Source organism: Sceloporus occidentalis, unplaced genomic scaffold, assembly GCF_023333645.1.
Source record: "Sceloporus occidentalis isolate IW3139 unplaced genomic scaffold, rSceOcc1.0.p SCAF_3, whole genome shotgun sequence".
NCBI classification, from domain to species: Eukaryota; Metazoa; Chordata; class Lepidosauria; order Squamata; family Phrynosomatidae; genus Sceloporus; species Sceloporus occidentalis.
Window position 1 is genome coordinate 185,074,828 of NW_028316983.1, and position 21,976 is coordinate 185,096,803.

The 21,976-nt window shown below is 38.1% G+C and overlaps 1 protein-coding gene across 3 annotated transcripts in view; it reads right to left on the reverse strand.

Annotated features, from left to right (window-relative positions):
• Window positions 1-21,976, reverse strand: part of ARHGAP28 (Rho GTPase activating protein 28) — a 93,723-nt gene that overhangs the window by 24,410 nt on the left and 47,337 nt on the right. For 2 of the 3 annotated variants that reach the window (XM_089517072.1, XM_089517071.1), the window contains exons 2-8: window positions 11,942-12,144; window positions 10,497-10,714; window positions 7,010-7,079; window positions 6,232-6,389; window positions 3,098-3,263; window positions 2,910-3,001; window positions 505-582 (exon numbers count right to left, since the gene is read on the reverse strand). In XM_089517072.1, the coding sequence (XP_089373198.1) occupies window positions 505-582; window positions 2,910-3,001; window positions 3,098-3,263; window positions 6,232-6,389; window positions 7,010-7,079; window positions 10,497-10,714; window positions 11,942-12,144 (985 nt within the window). Of the gene's footprint in view, window positions 1-504; window positions 583-2,909; window positions 3,002-3,097; window positions 3,264-6,231; window positions 6,390-7,009; window positions 7,080-10,496; window positions 10,715-11,737; window positions 11,836-11,941; window positions 12,145-21,976 lie in introns of those variants that run through there. The other variant, XM_089517073.1, reaches the window with a different exon arrangement.

Below are 21,976 nucleotides of genomic sequence, written 5' to 3' on the forward strand. Positions count from 1 at the left end.
GCATGGCTAATGACAATTCTCTGAAATCCTTTTGGGGCAATTGTCTGGTTGCAGGGCTCTGCATTTTTTTCCTCACATGGTTTCATTGTAATGCCATTGAGCACAAGTAATACAAAACTCCATGTGAAATCTGCAACAAAATATTGGAGTGCTTCTCGGGCTTATTCCCTCCATAGTAAGCCCGTAGTAAGTCCATGTTCAGTGAGCATGATCTGCTATAAGTGCCCTGTGTTAAAATTTTTTTTTCCTGCAACTGTCCCTCTTCTTTTTCTCCTCAAGTTACTGTGTACTCTCTACAATGGGCTTCTCTTCCACTTAGTACTGATGGTGCCATTTAGACTACATAGCAATCAGTACTCAGGAAAATGAAATAGCTATAAATATATATGTAGGAAGTGTGGTTTAACATATGAGTGAATGGCCCAATGTTGCTTGCTCATAAACATGTTTCTGACAACAAGTGTTGTCACCAATCTGTACAGTTTGGGTGGAAGAGGTACATACCTTAACACGTGAAGCAGATCCAGGCACTCGAAGAATTCCTTCTGTTTCCAGGCCTGTTTCCTCAAGTTTGAGCAACAGCTATGCCACAATAGATAAAAAGATTACTTTTTTGATATCTTTTGGTGCAGACATAAAACATGTACAATTTGGGCTCTACAAACTTAAAACGGTAAAGCCATTATTCAAGAATGATGTACCAACAGAATAGGCTACTATGTGTATGTGGCATTGTGCTGTAGAAGCTGGCTCTAACTCCAACCTCATTGTCTGCATTTGTTCAACACCTGACCTCCCTACTTGGGGAGGCAGGCTTGAAAGTGACTTCAATATGAGTAGAAGCCTCTATGCAACTGGAAACTCTTACACCAGGAATGTTGATTGTGTGGATGTTTCTCTTCATATTCAAGCAAATACAAGTGGAAACCTCCTTCAGACTTCAAAACTGGAAGGATGAGAACTGAGGGGGCATGGCAGTTGGTGTGCCCCTCCCCAGTGTGTGTGCCCATTATATACCATTCAAGTATAATGTGTAGTCTTTGTTAATTCCATTAGCTAGATTGTGTCTTAATGTTGGTAGCTATGTATCACATATTTTCTTGCACACAAAAAAGTTAGATTTGAAATAACTTTACTGAATCTGAGGACTAGAGGGGATGTAAGAGTACATTTTGTTCTCCAGTCTGATCTATGAAAGGATATCTTATACCAGGTATCTATGAAAGACTATGTTATACAATTTATTTCCCCTTGGGACCTATCTCAAAGTTACACAACCCCAAAAAGCAAATATAGAAATGACCAGAGGTCTATTATGTGGTATCCTAAAATTCAATTTGGAGGCTGAAAAGTCTGTGTGTTTCACTAGGAATACTTTTAGTTCAGCAAACCTCTCTTTCCTCCCTCCCTCCTGCAAAATATGCTCTTCAGCATTGGGTGGGTGGGGGTCCAAGAGGATTGCAAGCCATGTGTTGCCAATCCCTGTCTCATACAATCAGAACCGCTGGATTTGGTCTCTGGGCTTTGCATAAAATGATATTTCATAGAATCATAGAATCGTAGAGTTGGAAGAGACCACAAGGGCCATCCAGTCCAACCCCCTGCCATGCAGGAATTCTCAATCAAAGCATCCCCGACAGATGGCCATCCAGCCTCTGCTTAAAGGCCTCCAAAGAAGGAGACTCCACTACACTCCGAGGGAGTGTGTTTCACTGTTGAACAACCCTTACTGTCAGGAAGTTCATCCTAATGTTGAGGTGGAATCTCTTTTCCTGCAGCTTGCATCCATTGCTCAGGGTCCTGTTCTCTGGAGCAGCAGAAAACAAGCTTGTTCTCTCCTCAATATGACATCCCTTCAAATATTTAAACAGGCGTATCATATCACCTCTTAATCTTCATTTCTCCAGGCTAAACATCCCTAGCTCCCTAAGTAATTCCTCATAGGACATGGTTTCCAGAGCCTTCACCATTTTAGTCGCCCTCCTTTGGAAATGCTCCAGTTTCTCAATGTCCTTTTTGAATTGTGGTGTCCAGAACTGGACACAATATTCCAGGTGGGGACTGACCAAAGCAGAATATAGTGGCACTATTACTTCTCTTGATCTAGACACTATACTTTTATTGAAGTAGCCTAAAATTGCATTGGCCTTTTTAGCTGCCGCATCACACTGTTGACTCATGTTCAACTTGTGGTCTACTTGGACTCCTAGATCCCTTTCACATTTAGTCTCGTTCAGCCGGGTGTCCCCCATCCTATAGGTTTGAAGGTGAATTCAGAAGTTTCTGCTCACGGAAACATCCAAGGAATAGCAACAAAACATTTTTACACAATACACTACTAACAACACTGTCCACTAAATATCACTATGGTTCCACCAGGCCAGCTCTTATAATTCTTTAGAATAAGAATCAGATTGTATCACTTCAAAATTTTAGTACTGAATTTCTAAGATTACTGTTAGGGGTCATGCAGATGGGGCAAAAGTTGTGGCCTTTGGCTGCTCCTGCCCTGATTGCGCCAGGACTGCTGTGATTGCACAGACCTGCTTCAAGAGTGGTTTTTTTGCCATTCCTTTCTGTGCTGGCTCATCCAGGTTTATACACTCTCCGTGTGGCTTCTGGATGTGTTCAGGGCATGCGTTGTATAAACACCATGCCCCCAACACAGCCGAAGGCCTGCGCTTTTGGCATGCCTGTTTTGGGCCTTAGTTAAACACTAAATGACCTGCATGAAATTGTGCCCTACTAAAACCTGTATCTTTCTGTAATGAAAGATAGCTAGAAATAAACTCCAGCATTCAGACTGAAAGATGCTTGAACATTTTTATGGAATGTCTTTTCTAAAGATTAACACAATCAGGAATGAGATTTTAGTATCACAATTGATGTTGACTTTTTGCTCTACTCACTTTTTGAAGGATGAGTGGAACTTTTATCCCAGGAACCTTTTTCTGGTCATTTTCCAGCAGCACTGCCAACGGAACTCCAAAAAGGCCACTTTCTTCAGAAAAAAAAAATGTCAAAACATAACAGATCTTTGATGAGCAATACTGGCTGAGTAATAAAAATCATGACTATCCATTTTGTATGCTGTTACCTCGTCCTTTAATCCTTTCTGTTCGGTTCCTCTTTAGCTCTATCCCCAAAGCATCGTAGAAGGCGGTAAGTTCAATCAGAGAGAGGTAGCGAATTTTCTTCATGTCATTAAGAGACAAATCTCCAACTGCAGTCAGTCCCAGTCGGCTTTTCCTAATTGTAAAGTTCTATAATATATTTTTTAAAATTGGTTAAGATTCTAAAAATCACTATGTGGTTGCATGTATTTAAAACAGGCACATAAAAATAAATAAAAAGCAGTTAATAAATAGTATAATACAGGGCCCTCTTAAAAGCCCCTTCATTAAAAGCCTTCAGTTCTAAAATCCTGTCTAAAAAAGGTTTTGAGTAAAAGGAATGGTTTTCAGAATTTAAGGTTGCTATCCTAAGACTACTGAGCCCAGTGATCAATCCTAACTTCTTTGATTGGAATCTGAGAGGAGCAGTAGGAGGAGGTGCTAGGCGGACTTGGCTTTAAGGGAGACAGTTCAGAAAGAATGTGAAGGGGACCAGAAAGTATAAAAAGAGGGAATGTGTGTCAGGGGTTTCAGACAGGGGTGACATTTGAGAATTCATAGTTGAAGGCGTTAACGTGGGGAATAAATGTGTACTAGTTGCCTGAAATGGCAGAAGGGCAAGGTCTGATATAACACAGGATGAATATCATTATATGGTTGGAATTCAATACTGGAACTTAATATTTAGCTAAGAACTTAAAACATTTACTATTCTTCAGGATATAATAAAACAATAATTTTATTATTGTTCTCTTGTTATTTTGTTTGAGTTAAGAGTTAATGAAAGAACAAGAGTCTGGTCTCTAACAAAACTGAGTCGGACTGTCTTCCTTTACCCTGAATCAAAGGGTGGTCAAGTTTACCATAAAGAACACAATGCTAATACATGAACTTGTCTACACTGAGGTTGCCTGGACACCCAGGAACCTAATACAGGAAAGAGGAGAACTGGAGGAATAAGGACAGTGTGAGTAGCAGGATTTCCTAGAGGTTGGAATTGCAGATCCCTCGGTACAGGGATCTGTCACAGGTAGAATGTTGCAGGAGTTACTCGCCACTAGCATAAAGTAGTTCTGTCAGCAGTGAGGCTTTATGCTCTGGAGGTCTCCTTTATGCCCACTGAGAGGTCACCTGCTGGTAGTGTTTGTATTATGATCTTGAAATAGAATGTTGTAGGTGCAGCATAGAAGACCTTGTTTCTCTACATCAGATCACATTTAGTACAGGGAGATTGAGAGAATGGCACATGCATGGCCGCGTGGCAAGCACGAGCCCCATTATATCTAATGAGGTTCAAGCATACACACTTTTTGCCTTACGCGGGGGGGGGGTCCCCTCGAACAGATCCCCTGCGTAAGGCAAGGGCAGACTGTAATTTGTTGCCTTCCTTTGAACTTAAAATGGACAGTGTTCTAGCAACACAGATTCATAAGAGCATACCCATAAATGTGCAAAATGTCTATGGAGAACGGCCAAAATCCTGTAAGGGAGTTATGTCTTCATAAGTGGACTTACATATGCTGGAATTAGAAGAGGCCAGTTTCATAATATCTGTATCCAGTATGTTACTGAATAGCACAGCTGGCAAAATGCCTACTCTGCATTGTGCAAGGTCATCCAACAAGTTACATGGCCAAGCAAGGAATTGAACCTTGGTCTCCACTCACAGTCCAACACTCAAACCACTATACCATGCTAGCTCTTGAAAGGTGATACAGTACAGGATATCAGTGAATGTGCTTCTCCCCATTTATCATAGAATCGTAGCATTGGAAGAGACCACAAGGGCCATCCAGTTCAACCCCCTGCTATGCAGGAAATCTCAATCAAAGCATCCCCGACAAGATGGCCATCCAGCCTCTGCTTAAAGACCTCCAAAGAAGGAGACTCCACCACACTCTGAGGGAGTGTGTTCCACTGTCCAACAGCCCTTACTGTCAGGAAGTTCCTCCTAATGTTGAGCTGGAATCTCTTTTCCTGCAGCTTGCATCCATTGCTCAGGATCCTGTTCTCTGGAGCAGCAGAAAACAAGCCTGCTCCCTCCTCAATATGACATCCCATAATATTTAAACAGGCCTATCATATCACCTCTTAACCTTCTTTTCTCCAGGCTAAACATTCCCAGCTCCCTAAGTCGTTCCTGAATTACTGCTATATGAAATATCTTCCTAGATAATAAATGGCTAACCATTTGCACAAACATTTACGAGGACATGCCATCTTGACACAGTTCTTCCTATATTATTTAATTACAATAAATTACTTTAATGTTAAAGAGTGAAGAAACCTGAAAATTGAACGCATCCATTATTTATATAAATTAAACTCTGTTTTGAAACTATCTGGAGACAGATAAAATAGTGCAACAATGTAACCAGGCAGCATGACACACCATGGTGTTAAACCTTTTATAAGTTTTCTTTAAGCATAACTGATATGATGTTTTTTGTAATACAGGATTTTTATAACATTATGGAATTCCTTTTCCTCCCCCTTGACATGAATTCTTGAGGGAATATCCACTCTTTAGGGAGACTGTGAGAGAACTAAAATATTTGGTGCATGCTTTGATTTTGATCCAAGCTTTGTTGATGTAAAAATGGACTTGTGAACAATGCTTTGGCTTTATTATGCATTTCCAAATAAACTCTAGCATAGGGGGAGAGGTAATGTACTCGAGGAAGAAACTGTACTGATTTTATTTTGCTTGTTTAAAATTTGACACAGCATCCTCTTTTGTTAGAGACCATACTGTGTGTGGTACAACACAAGACAGTTTACACAGGCTGGATAATGCTGGTTGCTCTGTCATACAACTGGCTGCTTACTTACTTGCATGGGCATCCCAAATGCCCACCAAACAAATAGTAATACTTCCAGAGTACCTTTACTTTTGTGAAGGACTTTAATTCTCAGAAAGTGAGTACTTAGGACATTTGATGTAGCTTTCACTGGGCACTGTGGAAGCTGTTGTATAAAACACCACAATATATTTTGAAGCTCTGCTTTGCCCTCCAAAAAAACATTGAAATCCATTTAAAGACCATAATTCAGATGGAAACCAGCTCATTGAGGGATTAAACAACCAAGTGTATAATTCTGAGGAGATGAAACTTACAGTCAAAGAAGATTCATCCTTTTTTAACCTTTGGTTTTTATGCCTTTCTCTGTGCTTTGGAATCACTGTGATTGATTCTGAGAATGAGACATCAAAGGACAGCTCTTCTTTCACCAACTGGCTATTCTTGTCAGATTCATATTCTAGACAGTTACCTGCTGAAAATAAAGAAAGGTTTTATATTAATGTTTTCCTCTAATAATATAAACATAATGGCAAGCTATGAAAGCAGCAAGCTGCTGCCACTGTTCTAATCAACAAATTCTGTAATCATTACTGTGAGCCTGCAGTGAGAGAGACACATGTAGATTGCAGCCATTTTGGAATTCATATAGGATAAGTATTTATTACTCAGCCCTTGATCAATTCAGATCCACTTATGAGATCAGCATGGGATGGCACACTGACATGCAATGAAGAGAATGACTGGGGAAAAGAAAGCCTAGACATTGTACCTCAATGTGCATTCATCTTAAGATATTTGCCAAATAATAGCATAATTATTTTACCCACTTACTAGATTTGCAATGCAATCCTAAGTACAATTACCCAAACATATGTCCCACTAAATTCAATGTGAGATAATTATGTATAGGATTAAACATATAAGAATATAAAAGAAACAGTTATTTCTTTTGTATTTAAATCAGTTTAAAACATTGCTTTAAACAGAGTACAGATAAAACCAATAATAATATTGATGTTATGGCCAAAGTCTCTCCCACATTCGTGTATAGAACGAAGCTATGTATGTACTCAAAACTAAGCATTTCCCAACCTGGTTTTTGCACAGGAAGCTGGAAACCATTGGTTGTTACAGGTGACACTGGTATGGCTTCAAATGTAGGCTGGTGGGCAAAAAAAAAAAAAGTATAAGAATAATTTAACTTTGATGTAATATTGCAATGTTATATTTGCAGTGAGTTTTGTGCAGTTTGATATGAAAGACTGTACCGTTTCCCCCTTTCTATGCAATGTTATGGTGAATAAAATCAAACACGCACATACCGGAACATAATATAGTAACTCCAAATCCACAGAACCTGTTCTAACTACTGCATCCCAGCTACTACTGACATCCCAGAAAAAAGATTATGTTATGCAGTACAAAAATAGAGATGAAATGCGGTGGCAACATAAATGGCACTGGGTGTGACTGAAATGTGTAGGCTTTAAAATATTCATTATGAAATCATCTGTTTCCACAAATATCTAAAGCTTAATATACTTGTAATTTGATAATGTAGTGGACATCAGCTTCACCCACCTAGCTAGTATGCCTCTCTTTAGCACTGGGTTGTCATATTATCTGAGCTGTCATTGGAAATCACTAAAATAATGCCATAATAACAAGTAATTATCAGTGAACAGGAGAGAGAGCAAAATATTTATATCTTCATTATTTTTTAGGTTATAATGCTTTGTTGTTATGTGCCTTCAATTTACCTCCAAGTTATGGAAGGTATGAAGAAGCAGAGCCCTCCCTCCGGTCCATCTGCCTTGGTCCAGGCCTCAGAGGGAGAGAAGAATGCTGGACCTGATTCCCTCCCTCCCTCACCATTCCCTTCTCCTTTTGTGTCGTGTCTTTTAGATTGTAAGCCTGTGGGCAGGGAACTGTCTGTTATCCCCTCTATTGTAAACCGCTCGGATTCCCAGTGATTGGGCGGTATATAAATAAACCTATTATTATGGCAACCTTGTCCTAGGATTTTCTTTGTGAGATTTATTCAGAATAATAATAATAATAATAATAATAATAATAATTTATTTATATCCCGCCTCTCTACAAAAAGCAATCGGGGCAGCTTGCAAAGTTAAAATATACAGTCCAAACCCTCAACCCACCCACCCCTTAAAATACAATTAAACAGTGTGGAATTAAAAACATACATCATACTTAAAAAACAATACAATAGAGAGGTGGTTTGCCATTGCCTTTGACTTAGTCAAAAGCTAAGAGAATGTGAATTCTCCACACCACTTACTGGGCTTTCTGGTCTCCCAATTGTCACTTGATTTTAAATTGTTTTTTTTAACTCCTTAAAGCAATACATTTCAAAATTTCCAAGGACTCACACAGCTATATCTCTGAAAACTTCAAAAGGTATTGTCTTAATGAAAACAACAACTACTACTTCTACTTCTTCAAAGCAAGTGGCTTTCCAAAGTGGCAAGACCTATTTTCCATCTTAAAACCATCTTTCCCAAATTTTACTTCTTCTCCTCAATACAAGTTCATATTATTTCTGTTATTTTACCTCTTCAGATGGATATTATGTATATGACATATTTAACCAACAAGAAGTGCACAACTGATGTAGTATTTCTAGAATGGCATTACTGAACCATGGAAATTACTGGAAATGCACAAGGTAGACTAGTCTTTGGAGTACACTAGACAGTGTTAAGGAAAGAAGGCATTTTTCTTCTTTGATGGATTATTATATTAAGCAATTAATAGCTGACTGTCAAAGAGGAACAGGAAAAGCAGTGCAAATACATTCTAAAAGTCTCTAAAACCACAGAGAAACTTACTTAAATACTGAAAGTAAAAAAGGGGTGGGAATCCATTAGTTAGAAATCCATTTCTAACAAAACCATGGGTTGAATACAGAATTTTTCACAATGAAAGGAAATCAATAGTAATAGTAATAGTAATAATAATAATAATAATAATAATAATAATAATATCCCATTGAGTGAAGTGGTTCTATTCTAATATGACCACTAGATCCATTAGAATGGATCCAATCTCTAAGAAGTATCTTATCTTTTAGAAAGGTCATAAAATCAGATGCATTCGAATACTGAAATCAGGGTTTACCATCATTAGGTGAAAAACATTATGTCAGGTCCTACACTATTTGGAGAAATGAAGTTCAAAAACAAGGGATGAGATTTAACTGTCAGCTGCTCTTGAGGGAATGGAAAAATCCAGCAGAAATTGGAGAGGCAAGAATTAAAAGGGAGGTACCTCCCAAATTGGCTCTAGAGGCCCAGAGCTAGCTTTTGGGGCAGTAGAGAGAACTTCAGAAGGGAGCAAAGAACATTTTTTTTCAACCAGCAAACTGCTGGATTTAGCCCAGGTTATGTAGGCAAATCCTTGAAAATATAATTGTCACACAAAATTTGTAGCCCTTGGGGTTGCAGAGAAAGATTTGAATTCATTGGCAATATCTAGTGAAATCTATGAAGCTATCAGGCAATGTAGATTCTCAGTGATTAAAAAAAGAGTTCAGTAACCTGGTCTATCCTGACAAAAAGCAGAGGAATCTGCATTTTCAACATGAAACAGAAATGCATATAATTAATTTGCTAAATGCAGGCAAGTTCAAGAATTTGGTGTTCTTTGGCACAATTTGGTACACGTTTGCAACATATGAACAGATAGCAGGGTGCCAAAAAGCCTCTTTAAATGATACCTACAACTTTAATTGTTTGTACAAATGTATATACTGCAGAACACAAAAATTCCACAGTAGCACCTGACATGAAAATCACATTCATATAAAGACAAAATAAAGTTAAATCAATCACATAATAAAATTGATATGCATAGTTGGGTCAAACTGCAGGAAGAGCAGTACTGAATAAATGTGTCTGAAGCAGGCACCTAAAATTCAAAACTGTAGACATGGACTTAACATTAGTAGGGAGGAATTTTCAAAGGGAACACTAAAGGTTCTGCTCTTGGTGACTACTGAGACAGAGTTCTTACCTTGAACTTGGCCCAATAGCATATTGGCAACCATACATTTCTTTCAGTAAAAACATTGAATGTTGTTGGGAAGCTGCTCCAGCCAAACAACCTCAAAACAACATACTGCATTAGCTGCAGCTTCTAAGCCAACCTTTAAAAAAGCCCTGGATTGGACTGGCATCCTGTTGGTTAATTCTTGCTAACATAGACCCATTCAGTGGTAAGTCAATACAGGTAAATACCATTGGTTCAATGGATCTACTGTAGTCAGAACTAATAACAGGATTTAGGCCACAGTGAGTCACCATAGTCCAGTCTTGAGATTAACAATACCTACATACTACAGTCAAGCTATTCCAGTTCAGGAGTGGTGTCAGCTATCTTACCAGCTGATGCTGGGAAAAAGTGTTGACTTTGACCTCATGCTAACAGCCATCCCTCAGAAGTGCCCAGGACGATACTCTAATAGTATCAAATATTCAGTGGTATAAGAAACAAATGAGTTATCACAATAATAAAAGACAATATCAACATTCTCAAATTAATTACTAATTACACTACTTACAGAAGTGTCATTGATGCCAAAAATATCTCGCACATCTCTGACTGTGTGCTTATTTTTCTTTCTCATTGTTTGAGTGTAAGTATTATATCTCTTCTGCACTGCAGCGGCTTGGGTTCGGGTAAGGGTGGACAATAATGCCTCTCCATCATCCTCTTCAGATCCTGATATTAATGTTGACAAACCTACATCTTGCAGCCATTCAGCTTCTAGTTCACCTTCTGTGGAAGAGTAGGAGTGGGTTGATAAGCAACTAAAAAGGGAAGTGGCATTGTAAAATCATTCAACAAATTTTGTTCCTCAGAATTCTAACCTCTAAGTTGTTTTAGGAAATTGACATGTGGGACCTACAGCCCAGTCAGGGTTTCCAGTCAGCTAGCCATGCTGTTTTCCAGGAATTGCTTTCTATTTTGAGTCCCACAATTTTCTACCCACCTCACATTGTATGGTTATTATTCTACATCTACTCTGCGCACTTAGCCTTCATCTGACTTTTTTGCTCCAAGGATTTTTCCTTCTAATTTTTGGGGTGGCAGTAAAGGTGTATTCTAGAGGAGCAATCCAATTCATTCATTTGGCCCCTGAGGGTAATGAAACAATATACATCTGAAAGATCACGACGCCTAATAATAAATTCTTGTGCCTCCATGCTGGTAGTTAACATCCAGATCTCTCCAGTGCCCACACCTCATATTTCCATGGAAATAAATTGTTTGACAGACTCAGGAATTTAGGGTAAAATCATCTGATAGTAATCAAAATTTTATATGCTATAGTGGTAAGCATATTTACAAAGAAATAAATCCTACTGAATTCTGGAACGTATTTCTGACTAAATATATTTAGAATCAGGAAGCCAATATTACTGATTTTAGTATAGCAATTAAAAATATACATATTGCCAGGAAATTTATGCCACTTGAAATAAACGGTATCTAAAAGCTCTTAAATGGATTATGGCTATGGGTTAAGAAATAACTACTACTACTAAAAAAAAACCCAAACCACAGGCTATCTTTTTTTTTCTTTGCATTTTCCAGCAAAAACCTACCAGGTTTGCGTATAAGGACAAGTTTCTAAAATTTCTAAGTTGTAAATTATTGTTTTCTTAATTCATTTCAAGTCTAATCTTTTCAATGAAAAACTGAAACAAGGAATACTAAGCAGCCCACCTGTATAAACCTTAGGTGCTATACAGAGCTAATTAAAGTAGCCAGACACAAAAGAGGACAGAGCTCCTATACCTTTAAACATGCAAAAGCCATAACTGCTGAAATCCCTTCTTCTGCACAATTATTAAAGGTACAAAAGGAGTCCAGTCCTCTTTTGCAGGTGAACACTGCTGAGCAAACATGAAAAAAATCAGGTTAGAACTCCAAAAAGAAACAGAAATATGGAAAATAAAGCATATGCAAGGATGCATCTGATACTGAAACAGGTATGCTCACCATCAGGAGGCTTGATTTCTAACACAGTTTGTTCATCCTGCCTGTATTCTGTGCTTTCTTTGATATTCTCCACTTCACACCAGAAATCTTCCATGGAAGTGCTATCAACAGAAGCTTGGGAATTAGAACGGCTGTACACAGGAGGGCGCAAGGACTCATTGGAGAGCATTCTGCTAATTCTTTGGCATTGAGGAAGGGATTTTCTAGAGGAAAATAAGTTTTGAACAAACAATAAACATTTGATCATGCTGGTCAGCTTTTAAAATCTAAATTAGGTAAGACTATCCTAGAAGAGGACTGCTGTTGTTGTTGTCATGATAACCAAACTAGAAACAGCAACAGTGTTAATCAAGCATCACAAACATTGCTTTTGAGTTTGGCTGTATCCAAAAGAATGGCTAGACAATGGCTGCATCTGCACTGCAGAAATAATCCAAGTTGATACCACTTTAGCTGCCATAGCTGAATGTAATGGAATCCTGAGATTTGTAGTTTCTTGTGACACCAGAGCTGTCTGGCCACATCGTGAGAAGGAATGACTCATGAAGGAAAAACAAAGCTAGGAAGACTGCGCATCAGATGGATATACTCAATAAGGGAAGTCATGAGCATGAATGATCTACAAGACTGAAATAAAGCAGTAGAGGACAGGGAGTCTTGGAGATGTCTCATCCACAGGGTTGCCATGAGTTGATGTCCACCAAGAGCCTTATGATTCAGGTAGGTGCATAGGAACAGACACAGTGTTTCAGATAGACTGGAACTAAGCAGTATATGGCCTTATATGTCATGACTGATACTTTGAATTCTGCCTGGAAATGAAGCAGTAGCTAGTGAACCTGTTCCAACAATGGAGTTATACCCTTTTTGTGTACTGTAGTTGAGTCTTCCTTATCTGGAATTCCAAAATCCGAAATACTCCAAAAACCAAAACTTTTTTCATCGATGGCTGAGATAGTAACACCTTTGCTTTCTAGTGGTTCAGGGTACAGGAACTTTATTTCATGCAGAAAATTACTAAAATATCGTCTAAAATTATCATCAGGCTATATGAATTTGAAACATATCTAATGTGGTGTTTAGACCTGGGTCCAAATCTCCAAAATATCTCATTATGTACAAGGCAAATACATGTATCCCAAAATTTGAAAAAAGTCAAAATCCAAAGCATTTCTGGTCCCAAGCATTTCAGATAAGATATACTCACACACTAATACTACATTCATTGCAAAGATCTTCATAACAAGAAGCTGGATCAAAGAAGACACTGGATTAGCTCTTTGCTAAGTCCCATACTTTAGCAGGGAATCCATTGACAATGGCTAGATCCTCCTGTTTCTGATGGTGGTTCTACTTGCAGTTACAGCCTATTCACCTGCCCTCTGTAAGCATGAAAGCAGTGAGGAAACAAAGTTGCTTTATTTGCCTACCCTGCATTCTGCCTCTGGTAGTGGCATAGACCATAAAGGGTCAGATTTAAGTGGCAGGAAGCAGGGATACAGTACTTAGACATCTAGAACATGAAGCCCACACTGAGCTGCATACTGGAAAAGTTAAGGCTATGTTGCTTTATAGGTTATGCTATCACTTTGTGACAATCAACCTGCCTGGTTTTCAAATAATGGTGGCCATTAGGATTTTCCTACAGAAGGCTTAAATTAAGGGTAAGTAAAGGAATCACAGAGAAAAAACAAAATAACAAGCTCGGCAGTGTACTTGACCATTGGCTATAGAAGCAAATGTAAAATAAGTTTCAAGTAGTTATGTGGTTTGCAAATTTATGGTACACTAAATTCCTTTGCCAAAAGTCAAACGATATGGGAAGAATTTAAAACAAATTAACATGTTTTGAAATAGAAGATAAATTTTGTTTGTTACTTTTATTATTATCCTATTCTATGAAGTAACATATTTCTTGCTAAAAAACGACTGGCTCTGCTAGTTCAACTCATTTTTTTTCAAGGAATGCAAGCACTTCTGTGGTTTTTGTCATGCTTATTGTTTTAAGAAGGATAAAGCAGCATCAAGATAACACATGAGACATCTAAATGATCAAAGTTAAGTGAAGAGAATTCCATCTAGTCTGGTTACTAAAGGTGCAGGAACAAAACAACAGGCTTCGGTTCCTGTAGATGTGTAAAGCCAGTTAATATCAACAGCATTTCCACTGTTGACATACTGTACTAGGACTAGGATAACAAATTCCTCTAACAGGACAAATTCTGATTTCTGCATCTTTTTGTGGGGGGCTGTGTTTGTGTAAAATTAAGGAGATGATGAGTGTAGCCACATGAAAATGGCAAAAAAGCATGATTCTAACAAATTGCAACCACAGATAACAATTGGAAAGAGGAACTGTCCAGTAGACATGATAAAGTGTACCCCCAAATGAGGTACTGTATAGCTCTCATTCCTTAAGCTATCAAAGCCATGCTGTTCTTTGACCATTTGTGCATGCTAACTGTTTTTGGTAGAAAAACCAGCTGAGGGCTAAAGACAATATGGAAAAGAAACTGGCTTGCTGTATAGTAGTCATTGTCAAGGAATTCAAACACTCCCTTCCCAGAGGGAAAAACATCAACCATGATCCTTGTCTAATATAATCCTCACACCCTGGACTCTTTCCTTACTTCATCTAGCCCCAAGAGACAGCACAAATCACTATTTTAGAGGCAAAGGGGTTATGATTTAAGAAGCAGACTTTTCTCTTTATTACACTATCAAATAAATAACCAATACAAAACAGATTGTGTCATGCTTATAACATCTAATGTGACAAGCAACACTTAACTCATCAGTGCAAGTTTACAGGAAAAATCACAGCTACACAAAGTAATAGCTGTGTGACTGAGGATATCTGCAAAGCCTATCTAAATGACAGAAACAGCACGTGCCATTTATTCAAACTAAAAATCAGACAGCACGTCAGTGACTCCTCCTCATTCAAGGTAGTGGCCTGATCGTAGAGGTGAGGAACACCCATCATTTCTTATCACTGGTTATACTGGCTAGAACTGATGGGAATTGCAATACAGCAACACTTCAAGGACCACAACATTCCTCCCCTGTCTAAAGAAATATTACACAAATTCATCCTATATCTTTCAATAAAATTTATTTCAGTTTACTTTGATGTTGCATTCTTTCCGCTATACAGAAAGGTGAATATGTAAAACACATTTATACATTGTACTGCTCAATGATGCATCTTTGTACACCCACAATGGGAAATAGCCCTGTCAGTATGTACTTCCATTTTGTCATGGCAATGCAAGTGGAAATTGTACTGCTCAAATGAGATTAGTGATCCTCTTATGTTTATAGCAGGAACAACACATGGACAAAATATATCCAAAAGTAACTATACAAAAACTCTTTTTGCCATAAACAATTACAACTCATCCAGCATGTTCTTTTCTTTATCATTAATGTATTCATTCAAATCTCTGGCTATCCCACCAACCTTTTCAACAACTGCTGTGAACATGCTCACACAGTCAAATTCAGTATGTGGAGAGATCTTGTAGCACCTTTGAGACTAACTGAAAGGAAGAAATTGGCAGCATGAGTTTTCGTAGACTTCAGTCTACTTCCTCAGATGCATTTGGGACAGCGATCCCCAAACTTTGTCCTTTAAGAGATTTTGGACTTCAGCTACTAGAAGCCTTGGCCATGTTGGCCAATAGTCTGGGATTCTGGGAGCTGAAGTCCAAAATCCCTTAAAGAGCACAGTTTGGGGACCACTGATGGGAGGAAGTAGACCGAAGTCTACGAAAACTCATGCTGCCAATTTCTTTCTTTCAGTTAGTCTCAAAAGTGCTACAAGACCTCTCTGCATACTGATTCTACAGACTAACATGGGTATATCTTTGAACACAGTCAAACAGTTCTTAATCAAGCCACCATGAAAGCTCTTGTCCAAGCCAGAATTATTCAATAAAATATGTAGGAAAGATGATGTCTGGGCTGAAGATGCCACCCAGTGAAAAACCAACACCAGTTGCCACACTCCACCCAATGTAAAACCAACACCGTTCAGTTGCCATTTACTCTGTGTTTACAGCATGTACAAGTATTCTGATGTTAGTTTAAGTCCTACAAGAAGACTGCAAAAGAAGAACTCTCTGGAAAATCATCTTGTCTGCACAGGATATTCCTGAGATTCAAGGGGCATGATGTTTCCTTTAAGAATGAAATATAACAGGGATTTGTTATTTCTGTTGCTGAACCATGTACATTACCATGCCTCTGAAGAAAAGTAAGATAATATTTAAAAGTCAGCTATACACACTGTTCTCATTAGTGTAATAAACAGCTACCACCAGATCCTCTTGTGTCAAATAAATCATGCAGCACAATGAGCTAGTTTGGTGACACCTAATCATTGGCTGAGTAATGACAGCAGAATGTCTGTGTTTCCCATTCAATTAAGTAACATATAGTGAAGAGTGCCTAAAACAGAAGGGCAACCACAAAATCACACTGTGCTTAATAGACGTATTTAATCCTCATCTAAAGGGAGAGTTGAGTGAACACTGTTCTTATTTTGATAGAAATGGCTCAGTATGATCAAGCATCAAGTGTGAAGCACAATAATTAGGCTGGACAAATACTGAAAAGAAATAGTATAATTCAAAGATGGCATGCAAGATTTTCTTGCATAACCCTAGTGATAAACATTTACTGTATACCTGCACAGATAGAAAGCTCTGGTAAGGTGGAGGTTGTCAGCCAGCCCTTAGGAGGCAGGGCTATATCTTCAACACACTGTCAAGCCTCCTGAGCCATCCATAAAAGTCCCACTGCAATACCTATTTAGCACACGATGCTGCCTTGTGCAGAATGTTCTATTTAAGCCATTAATATCTAGAATGAGATCTTCAGCAGCTGTATTTTCTCATTGCCTCATCTCTGTGTGTGTGTGTCTGTGTGTATCTGAGTGAATGCCTTCAAGTCACTAGCCAACTTATATAGAGCCCATTAATTTCATAGGTTTTTCTTAGACAAGCAATACTCACAGGTATGTTTAGCCAGTCCCTGCCTCTGAAACATAGCCTACAACATCTGGTATTCATTGGCAGTCTCCCATCCAAAAACTCACTCCTTTGATGACTTAGCTTAGGCCCTGATAGCTTGCTACCTAACTTCCCAATGACTGAACTACAAACTACTGTTTAGTGTTACCAAATACATCATCAAATATCTCTGATTTCAGAAGTAATGTGCTTTACATTTCACTGACACTTTCATTTAACAGTATTTCTGTAACAACAAATTCATTTCAGAGATAATAAATATGAAGTCATATATTCTTCCAATTGATGTGTACTCCAATAGCTCCAAAAACTAAGAAATAAAAATATCTCCACCCCTGCAACACCTGAAATGGCTCCCTGCTGCCTTACAGCTTAATATTTTGTTCATAAATATACAGGCCCATATCCCTTGCTTCCATTTCCATATTGGTGGTATTGATGGGTTTCGCCAACATTTAACCAGCAAAATATGAGCTGCTGTAAATGTATGACATATCATTGTGTTGGCAGTAGGTTGCCTGGTTTTCCAGATAACAATGTGGGTCTGCCAGGTTTGCAGTAACTCCTGCTGTTTAAGAGTATATTACTGCTTCACTGTTGAAGATTTTTCTGGAACATAAAAATGTGGGAAACAGTGCTTTATTTTTTTTAAAAAAAATATTTGGCACCAAAAGAGAGAAAATGCCTGTGTGGGAAACAGGGGAGTGTGCCTGAAGGGCACCTCACAAATTGGAGTGCTGGGTTATAGAAGCAAAGAGAGATTTATCCTCGTCTTTGGTTGGATCACCTTCTTAAGACTGGCTGGGACATTTGAGACAGACCGATATATAAATATAAAATAAATATCTAAAACCCATGCCTATATAAGACTCCTCAAAAGAGGGTATCTCGGGAAATTTCCAGGACCCTATGAAATATTTCATGGGACCCCAGAATTCTCATGAGAAGCCCTTCTCTTGTGAAGCTTGAGGCAGGCCTTATGTAGGCCATAATTATGAAAAGTATCCCTAGGTTATGTATCTCCAACACTCTTCTGTAGAGAACATTTTAAATAGTCTAACTGGAATGTAATGCCACATGCAAGATTTTATAGAAATTTTTGCTAGACTTTCCATCCAGTATTCCCTGGCATAAATTTGGCCACAGTTTATATAAATTACTCTAAATCTTGCACCTGTTTCTGTTTAGTCAGCATCATATCACTAATATTACTCTTATTTTTAATTGTCTCTCATCCAGTACCTATGATCTCAGCATTACTTCTTAAGTGTGACAAATATATACATGGACACTGTACTACAATAAATAGCTTCTGTGGTGATGGCACAATGTACAGTGAATACAACCTGCTGTGTTGCCAGCTTCCTAGTTCTGTGCAGCAAAAAGGGAATATCAACCTTATGCCCTTTAGATTATAATGGAGAGACTGAGCTGATGCAAGACTCCTAATTTTCTTGGAGTCTGTCTTTATTAACACCTTAAGTAGTTTTGGTATTTGAGAAAGTAAAGCCTCCTGTAAGTTGAGGTAGCAACTCAAGGAAAGTCTGAGCCCTGTGTCACCCAGAGAGGATGAAATCCTGTTTAACTCACATTTTCTTTTCCTCCAGTCATAATGTATTTATTTGGACAAAAGTGAGGGATAGTTAAGTAGGAGCTCAAATGGTTTCAAAGTGATTGCATGAGAAGATAAGTCATCTATAGCAAAAATATCTGGCTTTTTTCTACATCACTGCCCAACTGTCAAGCTTCGTTCCTCAGTTCTTTCCTTAAACTAAGAATGATTCACATGTTGATTTTTTGAAGGATTAGAACTTCAGATTGTGATTGTATTACCTTTACTTTGTATTACCAGAAATGTTACTTGATTAATTGTATGAGTTTAAACACATTGATAAATACATAATAAATCCATGAAATTAACACCAGTTTGTCTCTTGCCAAATGATAAGTCTAGAGAAAAGCATGTACATATTGCAGAAGGCACATTTCCAGAAGAATGTGCCTTCTGCAATATATACCTGCTTTTCTCTAGACTTATCATTTGGCTAGAGACAAACTGAAGTTAATTAATTCCTCCATGAATAAAGAAGTGTCCATAAGATGTCACTCGTTGCCACTGGGCAGCTTTTGTACATTTTCATCTTTAAAATAATTAAGTCTTTAAAAACTGTTGCTAGCTTAGTTAGAGGCCACCTTGTCTATTGGCCAAAATCTTCTAAAGTTTTTAATTAAACTGATTAGTCAGCTGAATGCTGTGGCCTAGTACTTGCTTTATGTAATATTCTAGAATATCCAGTCTTTTGGACTTCATCAATATGCACAGAATATGCCTATCTATCCTCTCTCTCTCTCCCTCTCCCTCTCCCTCTCTCCCCCTCTCTCCCTCTCTCCTATTCTCTCTGCTATCTTGAAATCAAACTGTGAATGGCAGTGAATATTAAGCACTCCTGTTGAACTAAACTAGAAATAGTAAAAACATTCAACTGAGCAATGGACTGGATTAGTACAAAATTTTGAACTTTCTGATTAAAAAGTGGAGTATGAGAAGGGTTTTTATGAAGTTGCCACATGAGAAAATGGGTCATACTGCACTTCTGTAAAACAGGGATGTTGATTCCTTTGTATCAAGAACTTCTGGAGGTGTCTGTGAAAGGCAATATTATCTTCAGTATATACTCAACAATACTTCTGACCTACATGGCTAAGCTTTAATCATTTATGTGCACCCTATAAAGGAGTGTTGCTACACTTTTGGAAAAAATAATAGAAATAGCACCTGAGTGGGTGCTTTGGTTTAGAAAACATTTTTATCAAGAATGTGGCTATGGACAGGTTTTTGCCAGCAACTCACACATGACTGTATAAATTATTTATAACATGTATAAGATACAGTTGCTATTGCAAACTTAAGACACATGGAAGTAGGAGAGCCTTAAATAATTAAACAAGCAAAGATAGAAATGAAAACACACACACACCTAGATGACATCTCTATTGCTGGTTTATTCCTAATTCATTTTGGCTCTTAAGCAACTTCATAAGTGAGGGAAAATATCATAAGATAGCCAAGTAAAAGTAAATGAATAATAGAATAACTCAAAATGGGGGTTTCCCCCTGTCAGGAGTGCTTTGATTGTGTATTCCTGCATGGTAGGGGTTTGGGCTGGATGGACCTTGTGGGCTCTTCCAATTCTATTGTTCTATGATTCTGTTTTATTGTTCAAGGAAGTGTAATCATTCTGGTGACCAAATTGCTCAAAAACATTCACTAGAGACATGAGTGAAAATGCTTCTACCCTCAGTCCAGTTCAATATGGTACACTGCTTGCTGCCACTTAACTATACACGCTGAATTCCCCTTATCCAAAATGCTTGGGGCCAGAGGTGCTGTGGATTTCAGATTTTTTCCCAAGCAATGGTGCTGGCAGTTGTGTCTCATAAGTCTCAGGGTATATGTTCTAGACCGCTTCCATACACCCCCTTGGCTTTCCTACACTCCTTCCATGCTATTTAGATGACAGTATGTGATGAGCATTTCTGTTTTAAAGTAGAGTATCTGGACTTGTTTTTGCTCTGCATTTTAGCCCTGGAGTGTGGCTTTGTTTCAGTTTCCTCCTGGTTTGTCATATAAAAAGATAGGCTTTAAGTCAGTTTGAAGCTGCTTTATTTTGCCAGAGGGAACCACCCTTCAAAATTAGTATCATTTAGATAGATTATAGAAGTCTATTCAGGAGAGCTTTCCTTCCATTAGAGGACAAAACAGCTTTAATCTTTATGTTACAAATTACTGCAGACTATATAGTCCCTGTGCTGCATATACAGTTGGCAAAGGAGCTGATGACAACATATGGTCCTGGAGGACTCCAGAAGCAGTTCTAAATTAAAAGCTCATCCCATATAAAGGAATATAGCCCTATTCAGAATAAGGTAGTTGTGCATTCTATCAGAAAAAGGACTTCCTCCTCAGCCATCTCAGAAGATTTTTAAATACATGCACAGTATTGTAAAGAAATTTAAGCTTACAGTTATTGAAGATAAGCATGTAAATGTTTAATACAGACAAGAAAAACAACAACAATGCAGAGAAAAGCTGACAACAACAATAACTCGCAATTGAAACTTTAAAATCAGAACACATTCCTCCAAGATCTGGCCTGCCAAGGGCAATGAGTCCTAACATATGAAAAGAATAAAAGGCCACAAGGTCTTTTCAATTGAGTTCGTTTTTGTGTCAATTGAGTTTTTGTCAATTTCTCTGACAATGCAAGAGTCCACACACAATACTTGAATGATTAAGTCTTTTAGATCATTCCATTTTCTAGAGGATCTCAGAAGATGTTTTAATTGATTAACAATTGCCATTTTATCTGCTTTTTCACTGCAATATACATCATGAGAAATGTAAATTTCTCAGCAGGAGAGCCCTGACAGAATCTTTGTTACTGTTCTTGCTTGGAAAGAAGAGGTTAACAAAAGGCCCTTGTCTGTGTCTTGACTTCTATGGTGTTGCGAAGAAAGGCAATGTCATTTCTATGGCACTGAGAGGAAAGGCAATGTATTCTGCTCGGCGCAGAATATGGCTCCTGTTAAAAACTAGCTGTTCCTCAGAATGATAGCATATTTCCTGGGTGCCACAAACATGTGCTACAAGTTCCATAATAGAACACATGTAAATGCTCAGACCTAAAAAAGCTGCTAAAAACTAAGATTTTTATTATCTTCACAGTATTTTCCCCTGAGTCCTGATAAATCTTATGAGTCATTTAAGGGATTATGCTCTGTGAATGATTTCCCATATTTCAAAGATTCTGTCAGTACTCCCTCTCTTCTAACACCAGAGGAATGTAAGCATAATAAGTGGGTTGTAATGCTATCTTCCCTGTGTGCTTACCAATGCATTTATCCTTTCTTTTACTTATTATGCAACTTTTACAGCCCACTTCCTATTGAGAGGCAAGTTAGTTACAGCTATCGTTTATGGTTGAGACTAGATTTAAGC